Below are 22,430 nucleotides of genomic sequence, written 5' to 3'. Positions count from 1 at the left end.
ATCTGTTGTCTTATAGAATTTAAACTTTCCATCTCTCATACTTTCCTGAATTCAACAGACACTTAAGTGAGAAAATGGACTTTTGATCCAGACAGCGAAATAAAGGAGATAGATGCAATAGTGGCCATGAGAACAAACTAATAATATTAATGGACTATCTGAACACAATGCCACCTCAGAATGTAAAAATTGCATACTCAATTAGGAAGGCAGTTCAGGGAAGATCTAATGGCGATCTGACATTCCATTAAAAAATTGAAGGAGAAAAGCTCTCACTTTCCCTTTTATAACAATAATATCAACAAATGTAATGTTTCCAGAGTCCAGATCCAAATACTTGTAATGTCAAGATCAATAACCAAATCTAAATTGAACTAAAATATGTAATTGATTAACTCAAGCTTGCCAGTTTCTTCATTGAATTAAGTTCATTGCTTGTAGCTCCAGAGTCTTGAAATAATCAGTTTAATGGTTCCTGAGGCAAGTGACTCAGGAATAACTCCACACATTCTGGCCCAGGTGAAGAGCCTTTGGATTCTTAGCAGGCATGTCTCTTGTATCGATAAACCTCCAAATCTATTATAATAATTTTGACAATACAACTTTAGGACCTCAGGTATAGCCTTCTTGTAACAGTAAATAAGGCAGCATAGATGATTCAATCCCCTCCATTCTGACCAATGATTTAATGGTTTAGCAACATCCTGTACTGGTGCAGCCTCTGGCTTTCCCATGCTGAAAACTGTGGGTTCACAATCCCAGGCCTCCACAAGTGAAAACTGTACCACAGCCAGTATATTAATGAGATGCTCAACAAAAGAGGACTGATTGAAAGGCAGAAAATTTTACTTGAGACTAAAGAGGGTTCAATGAAGATGAACCGCAAAACAATGCCCCTAAAAACCAGGGCAGTGGTGACTGCAGAACCTGATACTAGAGTAACCCAAAGATGACAAAAAAAAGAATCTCTCCTCCCCAGAGAACCAAACTAAACATGAAACAAAAAACAAAGGAATACAGAGAAACAGACACACATAGTAGTAGCCATCTTGCCACTACGAAATTCTCATCATTGCGCTGATTAGGTAGATTCTTTTCAATCCAAGCTCTTTCTCAGCCTGCCTGATATTTATACTATATGTTATCTTTGAGTACTTCTATAAATTGCCTATCCAGAAAAATGTACAATGGATACCTGTTATCTTGAAGTTCCTTTTTTCACAGAATTACTTATAAGAGGAGTTTCACTACAATTAGTACTGAAATATGGGTTGTGCAATGCATTGAAACAGTTCAGAGCTTTTAATTATGCTTTATTATGAAGTTTTCTTATGTCCAGATTAAATAGTATAATTGAATTCTATTATATAAGCATATACGGCTAAATATACATATATACAATGCACACTATCTATATTATCTAAAGTGCTTTTGGTCATTTGGAAGCACTTTTTCTAGTTCAATCTATTATTACCTGTAACAGTATATAGAATTTTAATATCACATTTAGAATGTGATATTAAAAAACTTTAGAATAGTTTTGTCAAATTATAATAGAGCATATTTACTCTAATTGCTGATATTTATGAAGAATTGATCTTAACTAGGCATATTATTGCTTACATATGATTGTCATTGTAAGCTAAAGGCATTTGAGAGGTGAAGAGGAGGAGGGGAATATAGAAGATAATGCACATTAGATCTGATGCCAAGCCAGGTGAAGTCAGTAGACAGGCTTATTGACTGGGGTGGACTTTGGATCATGCCTGTTATGTTTTACACCAGTGGTGTTCAACTGGTCGCCTTTGATGCTCCAGATTGTGGACTTTGTGGGTGAGTGTGTTAAGAAATTGACAGGTTTCAGAGTAGCAGCCGTGTTAGTCTGTATTCCCAAAAAGAAAAGGAGTACTTGTTGCACCTTGGAGACTAACAAATTTATTTGAGCATAAGATTTCGTGAGCTACAGCTCACTTCTATTGAATGCATCCAATGAAGTGAGCTGTAGCTCACGAAGGCTTATGCTCAAATAAATTTGTTAGTCTCTAAGGTGCCACAAATACTCCTTTCCTTTTTAAGAAATTAATGTGTATTTCATCAAAACTGAAAATACTGTATGTTCCCTGAGCTGTACTGAGCAACTCTTAGGCAGAGGGGTTTGCATCAGTCTAGGAGAAGCTCGGATGTTTGCTGGGAACTCTCTGAGCAGCTGCTATCCATTCCTCGATGTGGCCACTGAACAACTCTTCCACTGCCTGCTTACTACATCACAGGAAAGAGAGGAGAGAAGAGTTCTGGCTGTTTCATTGCCTGTTTACCTGTCTAACCATGGGAGTCCCAAAGAGAGCAAAAAAGCAACTCACCTGACTGTGTGCTTAGGCCTAATCCTTGGATGGTTCACATCTTCTGCACAACCACCAGACCGTTTAGAAGAACAAAAAAGGAGGGAGGAGTTGGGAACTCACAACCAGTTAGTGATCACCGATTCATTTCATCCCAGCTAGACACTGAGCCAAGGTCTTCATTGATTTTCTTCACAATGTTGTCCAGGTCTCTTTCCCAATTTGATAGTTTAGACCCCTGTAAGGCATATGCCTAGTTTTATTTTTTTGCCTCCCATGTGCATTATTTTGCATTTATCAACAATGAACTTTGCCATCATGTTGTCCATTCACCTTGCTGATTAGGTCCCTTATACTTCTTTCTGAACTTTACTAACCTAAATAACTGTCTCATCTTCAAATTTTGTTACCTTACTCTTTATCTCCATTTCCAAATAATTAATAAATATATTAAACAACATGGTATGTATGGAAGCTTGAAGTCTTCCCCCCCCCCCGCCCTGCTATCCTTTTGCCATGATGAAAATTGACCATTTATTCCTACTCTTACATGTTTAGTCTTTTAACCTTTTTTTTTTGTTCTGAGCATATTGTCTCACACCTAACCCAGTTTTTTCTCCAAATTTATGGAAGAGAGATATTAATGGATAATATTTTAACTATTTTAAAAAACTGTATTCAGAGAAATAATGGTAAGTTTTCAATCCATTTCCATTGGTGTGGATCATCTCTCCAATCCTGTACAACCACTGCTATTCTCTAGTTACCCAAAGACATAAGGTTGGATCTGATATCGCAATCCCTATGTCCAACACTTCATGCAGATTGAAACCTTGCAAGAGGTTTAGAAGATGAAATCCAAGGCCCAGTTGGAAGGATGGAGGGCTGGACAGTCAATTCTTCTGTGTTGGAAAAAAAAATTCCTCTTCTGAAAATAATTTGCTTAATCTTGATTTTTGTTGTTGTTGTTGGATACTGAAGCAAAGCAGCAGGGGCTATTATTCTGAGACCCATTTACTATATCAGTTACAGCTTTTAATTAGTAAATAGATTTTCTAATCCTATTCCTCAGTATTTTTTCTTTGTTGTAATATAATATTTTGCCTTTCTTTGGTGCCTTTCATCAGAAATCTCAGAGCCCTTGACAGTATGAAGATAAGTAAAACTCCCCTCACTGCTGCAAAGTGTGTGTGTGTGTGTGTGTGTGTGTGTGTATGTGTATATATATATATATATATATATATATATATATATATATATATATATATATATATATATATATATATATATATATATAAGATGATCATCCACTACTAAAATGTAACAACTTCTGGGATGAAATGCAGCAGCTGGTTGACAGTTCCCAACAACAATGGTCTAGGATGGAAAGTGAAGAATACCAAATGCTATTTTAACTTTAGATGGATTTTTTAGAGATGCGGGATGTAATTTCCTAGGTTGGAATTTGGCCAAGACATCAGTATGAACACCCTAACTTATTATATGATCTTTAGTGACCACAAATATACAGAACCATGGTATGATTTCTTTTCTGCAAAACGGAAATTCCAGCAGCTCGGTTGTTAGCTAACACCATGGCAAGGCACTGACTCAGCTATGCCAATGTAGCACTGCAATGTAGACACTTTCTACAGCAACAAAAAGTTTTTCCATTACTGCAGGAACTCCACCTCCCTGAACAATGGTAGGTAGGGGGACAGAAGCATTTTTCCATCGATACAGCTGTGTCTACATTGGGGTTAAGTCAGCATAGCTACAGTGCTCAGTGCCCCGAGTGCGCTGTAGCAATGTCAACCTTACTTTTTAAGTGTAGAGATCCAGGCCTCAGTAATGAGGAAGGAGGGCTGTTTACTGAACAACCACCATCTCTTCCTGCACACCTAGATGTTCCCTAGAGATTTCCCAATGATGAACAGACTCAGTCCAGACTTTCTCAAAAAGAAAAGGAGTACTTGTGGCACCTTAGAGACTAACAAAGGTGCCGCAAGTACTCCTTTTCTTTTTGCGAATACAGACTAACACGGCTGCTACTCTGAAACCAGTCCAGACTTTGTTTACCTCAAAAGCTCTAGTTAGAGTGCAAGTCTGTTAGTTGTGTATAGAAGTATAGGTTGAGATTTTTAAATCAACATAGGGGATTTCAATCAGACATCTTCCATTATCAGAACGATGTGGCTAAGTCCCCTGCATTGTTTTGAAAATCTGGGCTTCGGTGTTAGATGAAACAACCTATTCACAGTGCTGTAACATATTTGTGGTCTTTCACAATTTGAACAGCCATTGGAATATAATTTAAATATACTAAAATTCTGTTAACATGTCTGTTCTGTTGTCATTGGTGAAAATAGGATTTGATCTCTTTTAATAGTTGTGTCATTAGTAATTCTCTTTTTTTAGGTTAAGGTCTGCATTCCATCTTCTGTTTCTTCTAATATTTAATATTTAATTAATCTTTGTTCACTGAGGTCTAAAATTTCATCTACCGGGTATAAATCTGGAATAATCTACTACTACTACTAGAGACCTCAGTAGAATTAGTCTAGATTTGTATCTTTGTTACTGAGATCAGAATATGGCTTACTGTGTATAATTTCTGTGTTGGCCACTGCTCTTTTTCCCGTATTTAACCAACTATTGAAGTCTATATTAAAAAAAACAAAACAAAAAACTGAACTCTAGAAAGCTTCCTATTAAGGGTATAGATTTATGTTGTTGTGTTTAATAGTAACAGGTACCCTCACAATATTTAAGTGAGTTTACTATAACATTTTTAGAAGAAAAATTGATGCAAAATATTAACCAACATTCCATGTCAAGATAATTTTTTGGAAGTAGAAGGTTTGTGGAAGATTTAAAAACCCAAATACTTCTAAATCTGTTGGGTGACAAAAACAGATTGCATCTCTTTTTTGCACTTTCCTTTTATACAAATCAAAGCTAATATGAATGTTTGTTATAACTAAGTTTGTAATTATTTGTATGAGTGTAGGTGAATTAATGAATCGCAAATCAAAACCTTTTTCCACATGGAATGAAAGGTTTTAGCCTGGGTCATTTGATTCTATTAATTCTCTTCTTACTGGTTCAGACTGGTAAAACAGACGTGCTCTTATGAGACATCTGAGAGTAGTGCAGCCGACAGCTGCATCTTGTGGTAGCTCTGCTTGGATGAAAACAGAAGTGTCTAAATATGGATTAAGGATTTAACAATGTGTCTGAAGTGCTTATATGCCATAACATAAGAGGCGTGGTTGGTGGCGAAGACAGCACACGCATTTTATTTTATGCAAGATAGTGTATACTCTGATAAAAGAACTGAGTGGAATAGTAAAGGTAAATCTTGGACGATCTCTGTTTGCAGGTTATTTAGGAAGAAGTATTTGATTTCCATCATCAGTTGTGTATTGAACTTTATGCCTTTTAAATATTTTGTAATGATTAGGCCAAACTCAAACATCAATACAATATATAACGTTGCGGGGATATTTAAGAGTTTTTATTTATTTATTTTTTGTTTTTTTAAAAAGAACATCATTGGTAGGACATGTGGAGCTGAGCAGTTCTAACACCTATGATACATGTGCTACTGTAACAAAAATAGGCCATTGTAAGCCCCAGTGGTGGTATTCCCTACTTAATGTGTAAAAAAACAAAAAAAAAAAGATTGTAACTGCCAATCTTAGATATAACACCTCAAGAGATAGAAAAGTGTGTTGGTGAGGTAGGGGAATGAAGAGGGTTACAACAATAACAAACCTATTGTACGTACACATCTTATTTCTTTTTTTCCTTTGAGTTGTTTATCTAGCTTGTAGATATTGTTGTGTTTTTAATACATTTTATAAATTTAACATGTTAACCCTGAGGAATAATTGTCCTGAAGTTGCACTGAAATGTTGCTGCTAATCTGGTTTATAGTAAATATTGTTTTCTGTCAGTAAACGTAACTTTTTATAGGGTATGTGTGGAAGCTGCAAAGGAGCATCGTCGGCTAAGATTCTGGTGTTTGCGTTACTTCTACAGTGTATGAAAGACACTGTACAAATGAAAGGCCTGATTCTGTGAGGTGCTGACTGCTCTTAACTCCCATTGATGTCAGGAGCTCAGTGCCGTACACATTTGGGCCTTAACCTGGTATTGTAGTGAAGAATTAAGTGTGAGCAATGAAATTTATTACATTAATTACTGATGTGATGTATTAATTTCAGCAAGAGGCTCTCCTCAACTGTCTTCTGGAATAAGGGACTGCTCCACGTGGTCTCTGACCCATGTAACACATCCAGTCAGGATTTCTGAAATTTTGATACTCCTAGTCTCAATGCAGCCCATATTTACCTTCTGAACTCCAAGTTCGTCCTCTGTCAGGCTCAGATCATGGCTTCAGAATAGCATCTTTTCCTAAACCTAGAGGATGAGGAGGGAAGTGACCTGTTTGCAGTACTGGAGGAGGAAAGACAGTGGAATTTGACTCAGCCTTTCGAATGGACATAGGCCTGGTTTCTCTGGAAAGATTCTATGGCTGGTGAAGTCAATGGTTGCCCTTATCTGAACTGAAGTACTGTAAGGGAAAGCAGACTGAAGATTTGAGAATTTTCTTTGTTTAATTTTGTGTTTTAAAATGTTTTCAAGACGGAGTCTCTCTCTCAAAAATACAAGTCCTAGACAGAGCTCAGCCCTGTAATAAAATCGACTGATTATATCAGTCCACTGTAAAACATACTAATCACTCATTGTAGCTGAAAGTCATTAAGCGCAGCCTGTAGTTTCTCAGATCTGTGTATTTTGGAAGTATCTGTACTCCACCAGAATTTGATTGGGGAATAATTTTCCAGAACTGTGAAACAGATTTCTTGGCATCAAATATGTAAGTCTGAAATAGCCAACAGTATTAAATAGGATTTTTCAGAAACTGCAATTCCCTCACAAAACAAATCTATAAAAATATTGAGGTACATGACACTTTTGAGAAACCTTAGAGGTCCAAAAACCTAAATTCAGTGTACATACCAAAACACACAGCCTGTAGCTCCAAGTGTGCCTTTCAGCTGCATGTTTAAAAACCTGACAGGGTTCTAGGTGAATCAATGGCTACGACTTCCAGCTTAGTTGGCTTTTATTTTGAATGAATACAAAAGCAATAGGTGCTGCTTTCCCTAGATAAATTCTGCCTCCTATAAGCCTGAAGATTCTGCTACGCACACCAATGTAAACCTTTCACCACAGTCAGTTTGATCTGTAAATTAATCCTACAAGTTTGGCCTAGCACATCTATGCAGTTTGACATTTTGTATTTCACCTTCAGAGTCTAGTCATGTGCGAAAATGACGAGCTTTTTCATTTTAGCACCAGAATATGGTTCATGGGCTATTATCATTTTCCAGCCTCAACATCATTTCAATAATTATGGAGAACTTTTAAGTATCTCAGTTGCCAAAGGGGATTTTTTTTAGTTCAATAAAAACCATTCAACAGATGGGTTTGTATATCTCTGTTGGTCATGGGAGAGTATGTCACAATCTAATGTAATGTTTTTGTTAGTTTAAGAGCATTTACTGTTTTGCAAAACTAACTGTAAAATGAGAATTTCATTGCATTGCAAATAATTGAGTGTTTTTAACTTCTGCAGTCTAATAGTTTAAATGCCTTTGGAACTATCTTAATTCTTAAGTGAATGATGTGTGCAGTTAAAAATGGCAACTTATAGGAAGTGTTCAGTTTTTCCAAATACTGGTATTTTTCTCTTGCTATATACATAATCCAAAAATGTAAAACTTTTGTAGCTCTTCTCTTTTGCTGGTAATATTGACTAAGGATGAAGCACTTGGGACTTTTCTCTCCATTTGACATTACTGAGAAGCATTCATAATTTAGTTTGACTACAGTTTAGACTTTTACAAGCACACAGATTAGGGCTGCTTCTTTAACACAGACAATAGGAAGAAGGAGGCAACATACCAGTGGCTGTCTGCACGTATAGGTACAAGTAAAGATAAAAATAATACCTATCCTTTCATCTATTCAAGTTTTTGTGTGGTGCCCATTTCCTAAAATTATAGCGAATACTGTTCCCCTCCCTGAAGCAGAGGTCAGACTTCGTTTGTTTTTCTTTCTTTTCTTGGGTTGGCAATGTAGAAAGGGAAGGCAGGAGTAGCTTTAAGATAGCCCATATACTGAGTGAGTGTACAAAGAATACATTTACTGTCCTGTAAATTATGTCCATACAGAAGAGATATAATTAACTGTTGAGCTTAATGGATGCCTTGTGAGGTTAAAGAAGCTATTATTCATAAACTAGATGAAGACAAGGGAGCTTTATATGGTTAGAAATCCTTTTAGGATCAATTACTATCTATCATTTAGAATTGATTACTTATGTTTTCAATTTCTAAAAGTATTTTCTCCATGATCCATGGGGAATGTACTTACTGCTGCTTTCATGGAGGAGGAAGACTGTCTCCCTAGCTGAAAGTTTTCAAGGGGCTTTAGAATTTTCCTTCCCTTGGATCCTCTCCCATGAGTTTTACCATTAGGCGGTATGATCTGGCCCATGGAAAATGAGGTAGTAAAGTGGTTATTGTTCTATTACTAATGCTATTCAGCCTACAGTGGAGATAGGAGTTTGAGTGATCTTAGATTATGAATGATTCTTTGTCTTTCGCTGTTTAAAGTAGTATAGGAATGTACATTTTTTGAAAATAAAGTTCTATTGATGCTATAAGAGCACTTACCTTTACATTGTCAATGCAAGAGTTGTATGAGTATGTGGTACTTTACACACAAAAAAATGCTCTCTTACCTCTTCCCAAACACGTTATATTGACACTGGTCCTGGTCCAAGTGAGAAATGAATCTGATAAGATAAATAGAACAGTTCTGACTGCTAACTGTTACGTGATCATTCCATTCTCTCTGTACTGACATTGCATATTCTTTGGCCAAGGTACAATGCCAGAGGTGCTATAACAGCTCACATGTTTCAGCATGATGTTCTTCTGTAATCGATGATTTTTGTGTATTTTATGTATGGTAATGCACAGAATGAAAATTAACTCCTGAATAGATTTACTATCTATTTTTCACCCATAAAATACCTGTGTTTTTTATAATTTTTTTGTTTAGGGTAACGCTAAAAGGCACCCAAACTCTTTCAAAAAATGTTTGGGGTCACTGTTCAACCTAATATAAGGGTTCAAATATGGTAAATATTTTTAGTTTTGTAGCCTGATAATTGGCATGCCAACTTTTTGTTATGACATTCGAAGCAATGAAATTACTAACTTTTTAGGGAGTGGGGGTGAGAAGATGTGTGTTTAGTACAAAAGGCAAATGGCTTAATAACAGGGTAATGTTACCACCAGTATTTGCTTATTTGTAATGGTCTTAGCATTTTTAGGAGCTGTCACAATTTCTTTTTTTTGCATGCCCAGTCTTGAAGAAAAAAACTTTCTGTAGAAGATAAGGCAGAGAACAATTTCAAAAACAGTTCTAACAATAGTGCAGTGCTGCTGTAATGCTAACTTCTGTGAAGGCACTTTCCTTCTGTATCCCTTTGTTCGGTACTTACAACTTTCCTAAGATGGGTTTCAGAGTAGCAGCCGTGTTAGTCTGTATTCACAAAAAGAAAAGGAGTTCTTGTGGCACCTTAGAGACTAACAAATTTATTAGAGCATAAGCTTTCGTGAGCTACAGCTCACTTCATCGGATGCATTTGGTGGAATGCAGCTGGTGATGGCTTATCTTAAGTGATCACTCTCCTTACAGTGTGTATGATAAACCCATTGTTTCATGTTCTCTGTGTGTGTATATCAATCTCCCCTCTGTTTTTTCCACTAAATGCGTCCGATGAAGTGAGCTGTAGCTCACGAAAGCTTATGCTCTAATAAATTTGTTAGTCTCTAAGGTGCCACAAGTACTCCTTTTCTTTTTCCTAAGATGGTTTGCTTTTGGTCAGAATCTTTCTCAAGCTGGTAAAATTTACTAAATTGGTGGAAGAAACTTTTTAATTTGCTCACTGTATCTTTTTTTTTTTTTTTTTTTTTGGAGTTTTCCAGAATTTAACACATTATTACAAGTATGGAAGTATCAAGAACGTATATAATGGCAATGTATAACCAGCGTTAACTAGCAACCATGAAATTATACACATGACCTAATGCTGCACACTTTACTCCTGTGAGTACTCTCTTTTACTTCCAAGGACTAATTGTATGAGTACAGCAAGCAGGGTTTGGCGCATGGTCATGCACACTTAGCAAATACTCAAATTTGAATGTTTCCAATGTCTAACTGTGGCCCTGACTTTACACGCAGAGTTATTCTGCATCTCATTTTTTACACTGTCTGTCTGTCTCGAGCCTATGGTAACAGCTTTACTTCAGCAGATAGACTCTTATATGGTTCCTTTTAAGCCATTGATATTGCATCTTTGTGGATTGTCTGACATATATCTGGACTTGAGTAAGGCCTTTGACACAGTCCCATATGACAATCTCGTGTGCAAACTAGGGAAATACGGTCTAGATGAAAATACTGTCAGGTGGGTGCATAACTGGATGAACATCTACTCTCAGAGAGTAGGTTTCAGAGTAGCAGCTGCTATCAGACTGGATGGACATATCAAGTGAGGTCCCGCAGGAGTCTGTCCTGAGTCCAGTAGTCTTCAGTATTTTCATTAATGAGTTGGATGATTGAGTGGAGAATGTGCTTATAAAATCTGCAGAAGACACCATGCTGGGAGGGTTTGCAAACTATGGCAGACACTATGGCAGACAGGATTAGAATTCAGAGTGATCTTGATGAGTTGAGAATCGCTCTGAAATCAATAAGATGACATTCAGTAAAGACAAGGGCAAAGTACTATACTTAAGAAGGAAAAATAAAATGCACAAACACAAAAGGAATAACTGGTAAGTAGCAGTACTGCAGAAAATGATCTAGGGTGTTATGGTGCAGCATACATTGAATATGATGCAACAGTATGATGCCATTATGAAAAAGCCTGATGTCATTGTGGGGTGTATTAACAAGAGTGTCATAAGTAAGACACAGATGACTGGTTTTGGGCATCATGCTGTAAGGAAGATGTGGACCAATTGAAGAGAATCCAAAGGAGAGCAAAAAGGAGGAAAAAAAAATTTAGAAAACCTAACCTACTATTAGGGCCCTACCAAATTCATGGTCTATTTTGATCAATTTCATGGTCACAGGATTTTAAAAATCGTAAATTTCATTATTTTAGCTATCTAAATCTGAAAAGTCAGTGTTGTAATTTTAGGGGTCCAAAAAGGAGTTGCGTGTGTGTGTGTCACAAGTTATTGTGTGGTGGGGGTTGCGGTACTGCTACTCTTCAGCGCTGGCGGTGGCGGCACTGCCTTCAGAGCTTGGCAGCTGGAGAATGGCAGCTGCTGGCTGGGAGCCCAGCTCTGAAGGCAAAGCCACAGCCAGCACCAGCGCAGAAGTAAGGATGGCAAGGTACACTATTGCCACTCTTACTTCTGCGCTGCTGCCTGCAGAGCTGGGCCCTCAGTCAGCAACCGCCACTCTCCAGCTGCCCAGCTCTGAAGGCAGCAGCTTAGAAGTAAAGGGTGGCATGGTATGGTACTGCTGTTCTTACTTCTGCACTGCTGCTGGTGGGGGGGTGCCTTCAGAGCTGGGTGCCTGACCAACAGCTGCTGCTCTCCAGCCACCCAGTTCTGAAGGCAGGGCAGAAGTAAAGTTGGCAATACAATCACCTTGTGACCCCCCCTGCAACTCCCTTTTGGGTCAGGACCCCCAATTTGAGAAACACTGGTCTCCCCAATGAAATCTGTATAGTATAGGGTAAAAGCACACAAAAGACCAAATTTCACAGGGGAATACCAGATTTCATGGTCTGTGACATGTTTTTCATGATGGTGAATTTGATAGGGCCCTACCTATGAGGAAAAGTTGAAAGAACAGGGCATGTTTAATTTAGAGAACAGAAGGCTGAGGGAGGACATGATAATAGTCTTGTAACAACCTTTTATATATTTGAAGAAGGACTGTGCTCAGTTGTTCTTCATGGCCATCAATGGTGGGACAAGTTGTAATTAGCTTAGTTTGAAGCAAAGGAGATTTATGTTGGATATTGGAAAAGCTTTCTAACTATAAGGGTAATTAAGCAATGGAACAGGATATCTAGGGTGCTATGAAATTCTAATTGTTGGATGTTTTTAAGAACTGGTTAGACAAACATCTGACCCCGGATGGTTTAGCTATACTTATTCCTATGAGGTCCCTTTCAGCCCTACATTTCTATGATTCTTCAGTAACTCCTTGCTTAACGTTATAGTTATGTTCCTGAAAAATGCTACTTCAAGCAAAACGATGTTAAGTGAATCCAATTTCCCGATAAGAATGAATGTAAAAGGGTGGGTTTGGTTCCAGGGAAAAATTTTTCGCCAGACAAAAGACTATATATATATACAGTATATGTTTTAAACAAACAATTTAATATTGTGCACAGCAAAGATGATTGTGAAGCTTGGTTGAGATGGTGAAGTCCAAGGGTGGAAGAGGGTGGGTTCTTTCCCAGGGAATACCTTACTGCTAAATGATGAACTAGTACTTGGCTGAGCCCTCAAGGGTTAACATGTTGTTAATGTAGCCTCACACTCTACAAGGCAGCACAAATGGAGGGAGGGGAGACAGCATGGCAGAGAGAGACAGACGCACACGCCCTGGCGCTGTGTGTGTGTGAGAGGGAGATGCACATTGCCTCTTTAAGTATGCTTACCCAACTCTAAGTACGTTGCCTTTTTAAGGAGATCAGCAAGTTGAGACAGCAGCTGCTGCCAGCAAGCTCCCTCCATCCTGAGCCCTATCGTATCCCCAACCACCCCTGCTCGCTCTATGGAGATGGGGGACAGGAGCGGGGGGGAGAGGGATAACCTGACATTAGCACCCTTCTTTCCCTCTGCCTTGCACAGCAAGCAGGAGGCTCCTGGGAGCAGCTCCAAGGCAGAGGGCAGGAGCAACACATGCAGTGGGAGGAGGGACAGCTGAACTGCCGGTAATTGATAGCCTGCTGGGCGGCTGCTTACAGGGAGCTTAGGGGAGCGGGGAGCTGATGTGGGGGCTGATGGTCCAGCCAGGTTCCAAGCCCCCCACCAGCTAGCTCCAACGGGCTGCTCTTTCTGCAAGCAGTGAACAAAGCAGGCGGCTGCCAAACAACTTTATAAGGGAGCATTGCACAACTTTAAACGAGCATGTTCTCTAATTGATCAGCAAGGTAACAACGTTAACTGGCATGACTTTAAGTGAGGAGTTACTGTATAAAGGTGTGTCTAGAGCCAATCCTACTCCATTTTTTTCTGTTATTTTGCTTCTGCCCCATGTATGAAACATGTCTACATTGCACTCTCCTCAAGTTAATAAATATAAATGTTACTCCTAAACATGTGCCATTACATACACTGATTTCTTGAGCGTTTCTCTCTTCAAATAAAATCTGTTGCATAAAGAAGCTTGGCAGGCATGCCTTATGCATGTCAGACATGACAGCGCTAGTATTCAAAACATAGCTCTAAATTTTGTTCGTCGGTCTTCCTAATCAAATCTACCTGTTTTTGTGACATGCTGTCGTCATATTGTGGGCTAGGTGTAGGACATTACTGAAATGTGTTGCAGCAAAATTTCTTTAGCCCTTCATTCAGCATGCCACTCAAATTGCCATTTCTCTTTAGTAAATTAGTTTACTGAGGTCTTTAAAGATTCAGCAGGGTGGTATAGAGCTAGAGGGCACAGTCAAGTTACTGTACCTGCGATTCTTAAATCTGGCAGGGAGTCCAGAGAGGAGGTTAATTCATTTTGAAAAACCAGCCATTGTGTAATATTATCAGCTAAATGGTTTTTGAGATCAACTATTTAACTACTGTTTTTATCATGAAAAGAAGTAGCCTGCTTCTTTAATGGTAATGTAGGACTAGACTGAGTCTTTATTCTTAGTCCCAGGAGGAGGAACCCTGAGAAGAAATTAACAAATTTATTTGAGCATGAGCTTTCGTGAGCTACAGCTCACTCCCATCCGATGAAGTGAGCTGTAGCTCACAAAAGCTTATCCTCAAATAAATTTGTTAGTCTCTAAGGTGCTACAAGTCCTCCTTTACTTTTTGCGAATACAGACTAACAGGCAGCTATTCTGAAACCTGAGAAGAAATTGTGACTCTGAGAATCTCAGTTCCTTCCCTATCCCTTCCTTGCTCCCATGAGGAAGTAATCTGTGCCACCCCTTTATCAGCTCAACTTTGTTGGCTGACTCATTGAAGGGGTGGGGCAAGGCCCTGCCCACTTGCTTGGGAATGTACAGAGCACGCAGTCCTTGCTCTCATACCCTCATCCAAGCCATGATGTGGGGAGGTTTGACAGGAAAGCGAGACTGAGGACTTAGTCCCTCTTAATATCCTGTGCAGGCAGTTTAGAGTCGGACACAATCCATAGTGTATAGTGTAATATAGCATTCAGGACGAGACTTGTTCAAGAAAACAAAAGTCCATATCAGAAAAATATTGTGTAGTGAGTCATTTTATCTTGCTAACTAATTTAATTTTAAAAATAAGATACTGGAGGAGAACAACATTTAAAAAAATTGAAAGTAGGGAAATTCCCTTATACCTTCTGAGATGCACTCTTGAACCATTGGCAGTTAGGTAAGTAGGGTGACCAGGTGTCCAGGTTTTCGATGGAACACCCAGTCAAAAAGGGACCCTGGAAGCTCGGGTCAGCACCGCCAACTGGGTCGTTAAAGCTCTGGTTTGTGGTGCTAAGGCAGGCTAGTCCCTACCTGTCCTGGGACACCATGCTGCACCCCGGAAGCGGCCAGCAGGTCCGTGTCCTAGGTAGGGGGAAGGCATGGGGCTCTGCGCGCTATCCCCACCCCGAGCTCGGCCAGTGGGAGCTGTGGACAGTGCCTGCGGCAGGCAAGAGCAGTGTGTGGCACTTCCTGCTCTTCCCCCTCCTCCTCCCCCCCCGCACCTACTAGCGTTGGACCTGTTGGCCACTTCCGGGGTGTGCACATCTCATGTCATGACAGGCAGGCAGCCTGCCTTAGCTCCCTCGCTGCGCTGCTGACCCGGAAGCCACCTGAAGTAAGCCTGTGCCCCAGCCCTGAGCCCCTCTGAACCCGGAGTCCCCTTCTGCATCCCAAAGCCCTCAGCCCTGGCCCCAGCCCAGAGCCTGCTCCCCCGAGGCCAGAGCCCTCACCCCCTCCTGCACACCAATCCCCTGCCCCAGCCTTGAGCCCCCTAAATCTGGAGCCCTCTCCTTCACCTCAAGCCCCTCATCCCTGGCTCCACCCCAGAGCCCTCACCCCCTCCCGCACCCCTGCCCCAGCCCCAGCCCAGTGAAAGTGAATGAACGTGGGGGAGAGAGAGCCACTGAGGGAGGGGGAAGTAGTGAGTGGGGGTGGGACTAGGGTTTGTGCCATTAGAAAATTGGCAATCCTATAGGTAACTGATTGCCTTAAAATCTTGATGAAACCCTGAAGTAAGTGGAATGACAGATTTTAGGCTTTTGGAGCCACAGTGTCTTGCCAGATTATGTGAGTGGGTTTGACTTGGATACTTAGCTGTACTATCACCAGGGCTATTTGCTATAATATGTAGATGACCCTTAGTGTGTGTAAATTCTTTACTATGGGTTGCTGCCCTGGTCTGGTACTCCCCTTTAGTATACAGATGTTTTTCTAGTTTCCAGCCATTTCATAGTGACTGAGCTCTGAAGGGAAACCTGAAAGCTCTTTGTTTTGCTAGTGCTGGGTTCTTAAAAGCATTGTGCATTTAAAAAAAAAAGAAAGTGGGAGACGAAGCTGAAATTTACATGTTATATTATGTGCTAGCTCTTGACTCATGGTTTTGAGGATTGACAAAAACTCGTTCTTTAGAGGAGTGAGGCTATTTGTCAGTTGAATATCAAATCCTTTTTCCAGTTGGTTGTTTCAATACATTTTACAAATGATATTTCTTACTGACATGAGACTATACTGAATTTGGAAAGAACGATGAGTACTTGTGGCACCTTAGAGACTAACAAGTACTCCTCGTTCTTTCTGCTGATACAGACTAACATGGCTATCACTCTGAATTTGGAAAGTAATCCCAAACTTATTTGATTGTTTTGTTGGTTTATGTGTGGGCATTTAGAATAATAAAATAATTATACATTATGATCAGTGCCTTCAGTAGTTAATATCACCCTTCCACAGTACGAAATTTGTCCTAAAGCTGCTGCTGCTGCTCTGACCTTGCAATGCAGGCTTTGTAAGGGGAGGAAAATCCTGGTACATTGTAATTCAACATGTGGCTAGCAGCAGAAGTGTGAGAGAGAACACACTGCTAGGTCTGAAATACCCATGATGATGATAATTATATATTAACATTATTGCAGGCAAAGCACCTCTAAAGTGTGTGGGCTAATGGTATTGCAGGTGTCTACATCTTCTCAATATTGCTGATTTTAGGTGGTATTGGAAAGTGTTAAGGTAGCAATTTCCTTACTTCAAAGCATATTTTATATTTAATCAGATGATATAACAATATAATCTTTAATTATTTAGTTTTGCAATAAAATAGTAAATTATGGAAATTAATATCTGCGGTGTGTACCACAAATTAATCCAACATTTCATTTTATAGATACGTTGTTGGTAAAATGCTCATGTTGTTAGTATTGATGTTTAAATCTCTTTGCAGTGCAGTTTGGCAACCAAATTCAAATGATGATATTTTAATTTTTAGAGAGAAGGAAATTGAAAGATGATATTTTTAATATCCATTTATAAACATTCCTGTAGTAAGAAATAGCAGATTTTCTTGACAGATACTTGCAGGGAAAGAAAAGCTTAGATTTTTTTTTAAAACCATTAAAAATTCCTTCCTTTTTCAGTCTGATGGATGGATTATAGTTGATGTCCTTGCATGGGCAGGTGGTATTTTCCATCAGAAGTGGAGATTCTAATCCTCATTATCATTTCTGTAATGCAAGTGGTTTATGTACAGAAACAGATTTAATTAATCCCCTGCTGGTTGATAGTGCACCCTAAAGCAAATATTTACAGTCAGCAAAGGAAAAATTTAAAATATGAGTGCAGGTGTCAGGTCAGTGAGTGTCAGTTGATCTTACCACATCTGTGAAATATCTTTAATTTACCAAGCAAAATGTATTTTCCCCTCTAGCTATAGAAATACTTTTATATCATCATGTTTGGTGCCTCAGCTAGGATAGTGATAAGCTTACCAAATAAGAGTTCCAAAGTCAAAGGCTATCTCAGGCCATGTCTACACTTACCGGCAATCAATGTTCTGCAATCGATGCAACAGGGGTCAGTTTAGCGGGTCTAGTGAAGACCCACTAAATTGACCTCAGAGCGCACTCTGGTCAACTCTGGTATTCCACCAGAACAAGAGGGGTAAGGTAGGTTGACAGGAGAGCATCTCCCGTCGATGCAGTGAAGTGTAGACACTGCAGTAAGTCGACCTAAGCTATGTCGACTCCAGCTACGTTATTCATGTAGCTGGAGTAGCGTAATGTAGGTCGACTTACCCTGTTAGTGTAGAAAAGGCCTCAGGAACCCTGGTGCCTGTGCTGGCAGAAACTGGGAACATTCAGGTGGTGGTGATTTTCAGTTAATTTGAAAGGGCCAAAGTATGGTGCATTAGAGCACATTTTAGCATCCCACTTTGCCTGTGGGTATGTGCCATATGTCCAGCTACACATTCAAGGACGAATTGCAATATTGAGATAAAGTGCTGATGAAATATCTCTCCATGGTGCTTTTATAAAGAGTGATTAAAGGAAGACAGTGTGGTACATCACCTACTCCCAAAATGACTAAAACACTGCACCTTTCTTCTGTGATTATTAAGTTAAAAACTTAGTATTGCTAAACAATCCCTAAGTTAATTTTATTACTTTACAATAAAACAGATAATTAATTTAATGTCATTTTCCTCTGTATGTAAAGATACAGCCTGATGAATCACATTTTAGAGAACATAAGTTAATTGAACGGGATGATTCCAGAATGGTTCTGTTCTCAGTAATTCAATTCTCCGAGCAACATGTTGAATAAGACCTCAGTTGTTGGTCATGTTGTTCAACTTCATCAGGACTTGACTTTATCCTTTATGCTAATTGTTGATCGGTTTCATCTGTGGAAAAAAGTTTGAGAAATAAAACTAGACAAATTGACAGTCTGTCATTTTTGTAAGAGGATACTGAAAATAAACATGCATTTAGAGGATTATATTACTGACCTTGAGAGCAGGCGGCACAGAGCTAGGCTGAGGTAATCAGGATAATATATCTATGTATTGACAGTTAAAGTACTCAGACACAGATACTTCAGATTGTGCATGGAATCTACTATTCTTTGTTGTTTTACTCTAAATTGGGGTTATGTTTTATATGGAAGAAAACATTTTACATAATTAGCACAGTTACTCAGAGGATTTATTGAGTTGTGGAACAATGAAAGAATTACTATACCCAAAGCTAAATACCAGGTCATATTTGGTGGTCATAGCATGACAGTGTTATATTAATCATCTTGCCATTTAAAATATGAATCTGTTTCAAGAATGCATAAATATGTACTGCCAAGTTCTCTTTGTATGATGTTTGGCAGGATTAGCATGGTAAAGTAAGTCTAGTAACCAACACTTACTTCATAATTAACATACTGAAGCTTGCTTCCCTTAGCTGTGCTACAGAAACTAATTTCCAAGCTCTGATCCCAATTTAAGGGAAATAAGTAACTACAGATCTCCATGAAGTATTGTCAGGCTCTTCTGTTAGGTTTTGTCTATACTTGAAATGTCAGTTGAGTGCAATGTACTTTAACTGATTGATTGAAATGCACCTTAAGTCCACATATAAGTACTTTTGTGTGATTGAAGTTATCCTGATAATCTGTAGGTGTAAAGATGCAATCAGCTGAGTGCCAATATGGACGTTCCAGTTTCCTCAACCAATGAAAGCTCCTTAGTTCACCAACTACGACACCACTCTTTTTGCACCTTCTTATTCCCTGCCCTGCCCCTTTGTGCAGTGCCTCCACTATGTCTTTCCTGAAATGTCTGCACTCCTTTTCCTTAAATGCAAGTCTCAGATGGCTGTCCTGCTGTGGCTCATCAGCTGAGACTTCAGTTTCTGCCCCCCTTGCTATTCCCCTCTGTATCAGCTGTATTCCCCACATATTCTGGTTCCTTCTCCAGTAATCCCTTCCTCCCTATATCCCTGGGTCTGGCTTTATAACTCTGCAGACAGTGAGTTGCTGATGGTGCATGGTTTGAAGCTGCAGCAGGAAGAGCAGAGCTGGTGGTGCTGCTGTTCGCAGTCCTTGAGCTTCCACCTCCGTTCCCCTTGCTTTGGCCCTTCCATGCCGTTAGGGCCTTTAAAACCTGTTGGGGGGGGGGGACACGGGCGGGCGGTGAAGCTGCAGAGCTACCAGGTCTGCTGTTCCTGATTCAGTCAGTTAAGCAGGGGAGCAATGGTTGGGGGGTCAGGGGACGTGGCTGGGGAAGGAGGATACTATTGAGTGGGCATAGAAGATTGTAGTTTCAGGTGGATTGCAGTCTGAGGGTCTGCGAAGTAGGAATGAAGGGACATTTCAGGAGGGTAATATGAAGTGGGACATAGAGGAACAATGGATATAAAAACTGATTGCTGTACCACTGATTACTCTCCCTATTATACTCAAGGCCTTAGAGGTGTTGAATTTGAAAAACTGTATTGTATATTGATGCTATAATTGCAGTTTTCAGAGTAGCAGCTGTGTTAGTCTGTATTCGCAAAAAGAAAAGGAGTACTTGTGGCACCTTAGAGACTAACAAATTTATTAGAGCATAAGCTTTCGTGAGCTACAGCTCACTTCATCGGATGCAGTGTATTCATTTAAGCGTAATCACAGAATGAATGTGAATACTATAGGGATAGAGTGCAATTCAGTCATGGCATATTTGATTGTGTTACATTGAGAGATCGTATATAATATACCATGTGTTTTTCTAAAATAAAATGTGTTAATTTCCAAATTCAGAGAGTGGATTATGGATTAAGAAAAATGTTGTTTTCATGGATAACAAAAAGTGACTCCCATAGGTACAAATGAGAATAAAAACAAACATAACCTTTTAAGCACAAAGTTTTTTCCACTGCATGCATCCGATGAAGTGAGCTGTAGCTCACGAAAACTTATGCTCAAATAAATTTGTTAGTCTCTAAGGTGCCACAAGTACCCCTTTTCTTTTTGCGGATACAGACTAACACGGATGCTATTCTGAAACCTTTAAACATAGGCGCCGACTTCCTCAGTTCCCAGGGGGTGCTCTACCCCACTCGGCCCCAGGTCCCGCTCCTACTCCATCCCTCCCTTGCCACTGCTGGGCCTCAGTAGCATTGCAAACAGGAAAATATGCTGGCTCCAGCTGTAATAATTGTAAATGGTAAAAAGTAAATTTTAAGATTTATATTAGGGTCAGTTAGAATAAATTGCATTTGATCTTATTAATAACACCATTAAATTTTAATTTTTTAAAATGTGATATTTATCTTCACATTGTCCTATTAAAAAGACAGAGTAGTAGAATTATTTAAAAAAACCCTCCCTTTAAATAGACGTGTGGCTCTTTAACTGTACTGTTTGACTTTTCTTGTGTGCCTTGTTGAAAGTGGACTCTGAGTAGATGATGATACCATCTAGTGGTGAAATATTAAAAATGCAGCAGTGTAAAATGCTTTTAAAAAGAGAGATAAATGTGCTTACCTGAGATGGAAGTTGAAAAAATATTTATCTATTTCCATTTCTTGTAATCTTTACAGTTAATGGCGAAATGTTCTGATTCTAAGTGCAAGGTGCATTTCTTTGAGGTTGTCTTCTCAAACATGTAGCAGCAATATGTATATATTTAAAAAAAAACCTCCAAGACTAAAACTCCACTGCACACACTTAGCCCCCAGGGAGAAGATAAGAGAACAAACACATGACAGATGTTATCATGTTGCTTGATACACTATGGGAAGGCACTCAGATACTAGAATGATGAACTGTATAGGACAGAATAGAATATATTGCAAAGATGGTTGGTATGTTTATATACAATTGTATGCTTCTAACTGTAAATACCATAATTGTGCAGTCAAAGCAAATATTTGTGTGCATACCTGGCCAGTTGAGTGCCCAGTTGGCTATAAACAGATGCAAATACCATATTATGTGTGCAATGATAATATATGTGGTAACCAATTAGGAGTGCTGGCATCTTTTGAACACATCTTTGAAAATCTGGCCCTTAATATTTTATTTATGAAGTAATATTACTAGATTAGATAAACAGGAAGTTAATTTAAGATCTTTCTTCATTAATTTTCTAATTTTTTTGTTCGTATTTTTTCCAGAAGGAACTCAGTCTCCCTAGAAGAGGAAGCTTGTAAGTATAATTACTTTTAATCTATTGCTGCCATAAGTACTCCTGATGGCATTCCCTGCCAAAAAAAATTAAAAATTCTACTATATATATATATATATATATATTCTGTGCACAATATTTTAAAATTCTGCAATATTCTGCAAATTTTAATTGTCAAATAAATATGGAGGTTCCAGCCTGGCATTGGGGAGCACAGGCCACTGGCTGCACAGAGGTGGGAGATCATCATGCGTCTTCCCTCCCATTCCCGCAACACAGACTCAGCAGTGAGGTTGCACCCAACCCTGACAGAATTCAAGGATGGGGCCTGCCCCCAAAAACAGTCCAGGGCCCTGCTCCTCTGTGCCAGATGCACCAGGTAGGCTCAGCAAGGAAGGATCCAAGTGTGTAGGGGCTTAGTATGGGGGGGATCCATGTGTAGTTTGAGAGAGATCAGTGTGGGGAAATTTGGGTGCAGGCAGCTCAGTGGGGGATCCGGATGTGGGGAAGATCTGGATGCACAGGGGCTTGTTGGGGGTTCTGGGTGCAATGGTAATGGGACTCTGCAGGGGGGGTCCAGGTGACGGTGGTTGGGGCTCCGGGGGTGGGGGGGAATAGAGCTTGGCAGGGGGTCTGCATGTGGGAG

The 22,430-nt window shown here is 39.5% G+C and overlaps 1 protein-coding gene across 5 annotated transcripts in view; it reads left to right on the top strand.

Annotated features, from left to right (window-relative positions):
- The window catches only part of MAST2 (microtubule associated serine/threonine kinase 2), a 401,769-nt gene that overhangs the window by 177,305 nt on the left and 202,034 nt on the right, over window positions 1-22,430 (top strand). For all 5 annotated transcript variants that reach the window (XM_043491345.1, XM_038412329.2, XM_043491346.1 and 2 more), the window contains one exon: window positions 21,774-21,805. In XM_043491345.1, the coding sequence (XP_043347280.1) occupies window positions 21,774-21,805 (32 nt within the window). The remainder of the gene's footprint in view (window positions 1-21,773; window positions 21,806-22,430) is intronic.

Source organism: Dermochelys coriacea, chromosome 8, assembly GCF_009764565.3.
Source record: "Dermochelys coriacea isolate rDerCor1 chromosome 8, rDerCor1.pri.v4, whole genome shotgun sequence".
In the NCBI taxonomy this organism is placed as follows: domain Eukaryota; kingdom Metazoa; phylum Chordata; order Testudines; family Dermochelyidae; genus Dermochelys; species Dermochelys coriacea.
The sequence above is the reverse complement of the archived record's forward strand: the minus strand, read 5'-3'. Positions and strand labels throughout refer to the sequence as shown.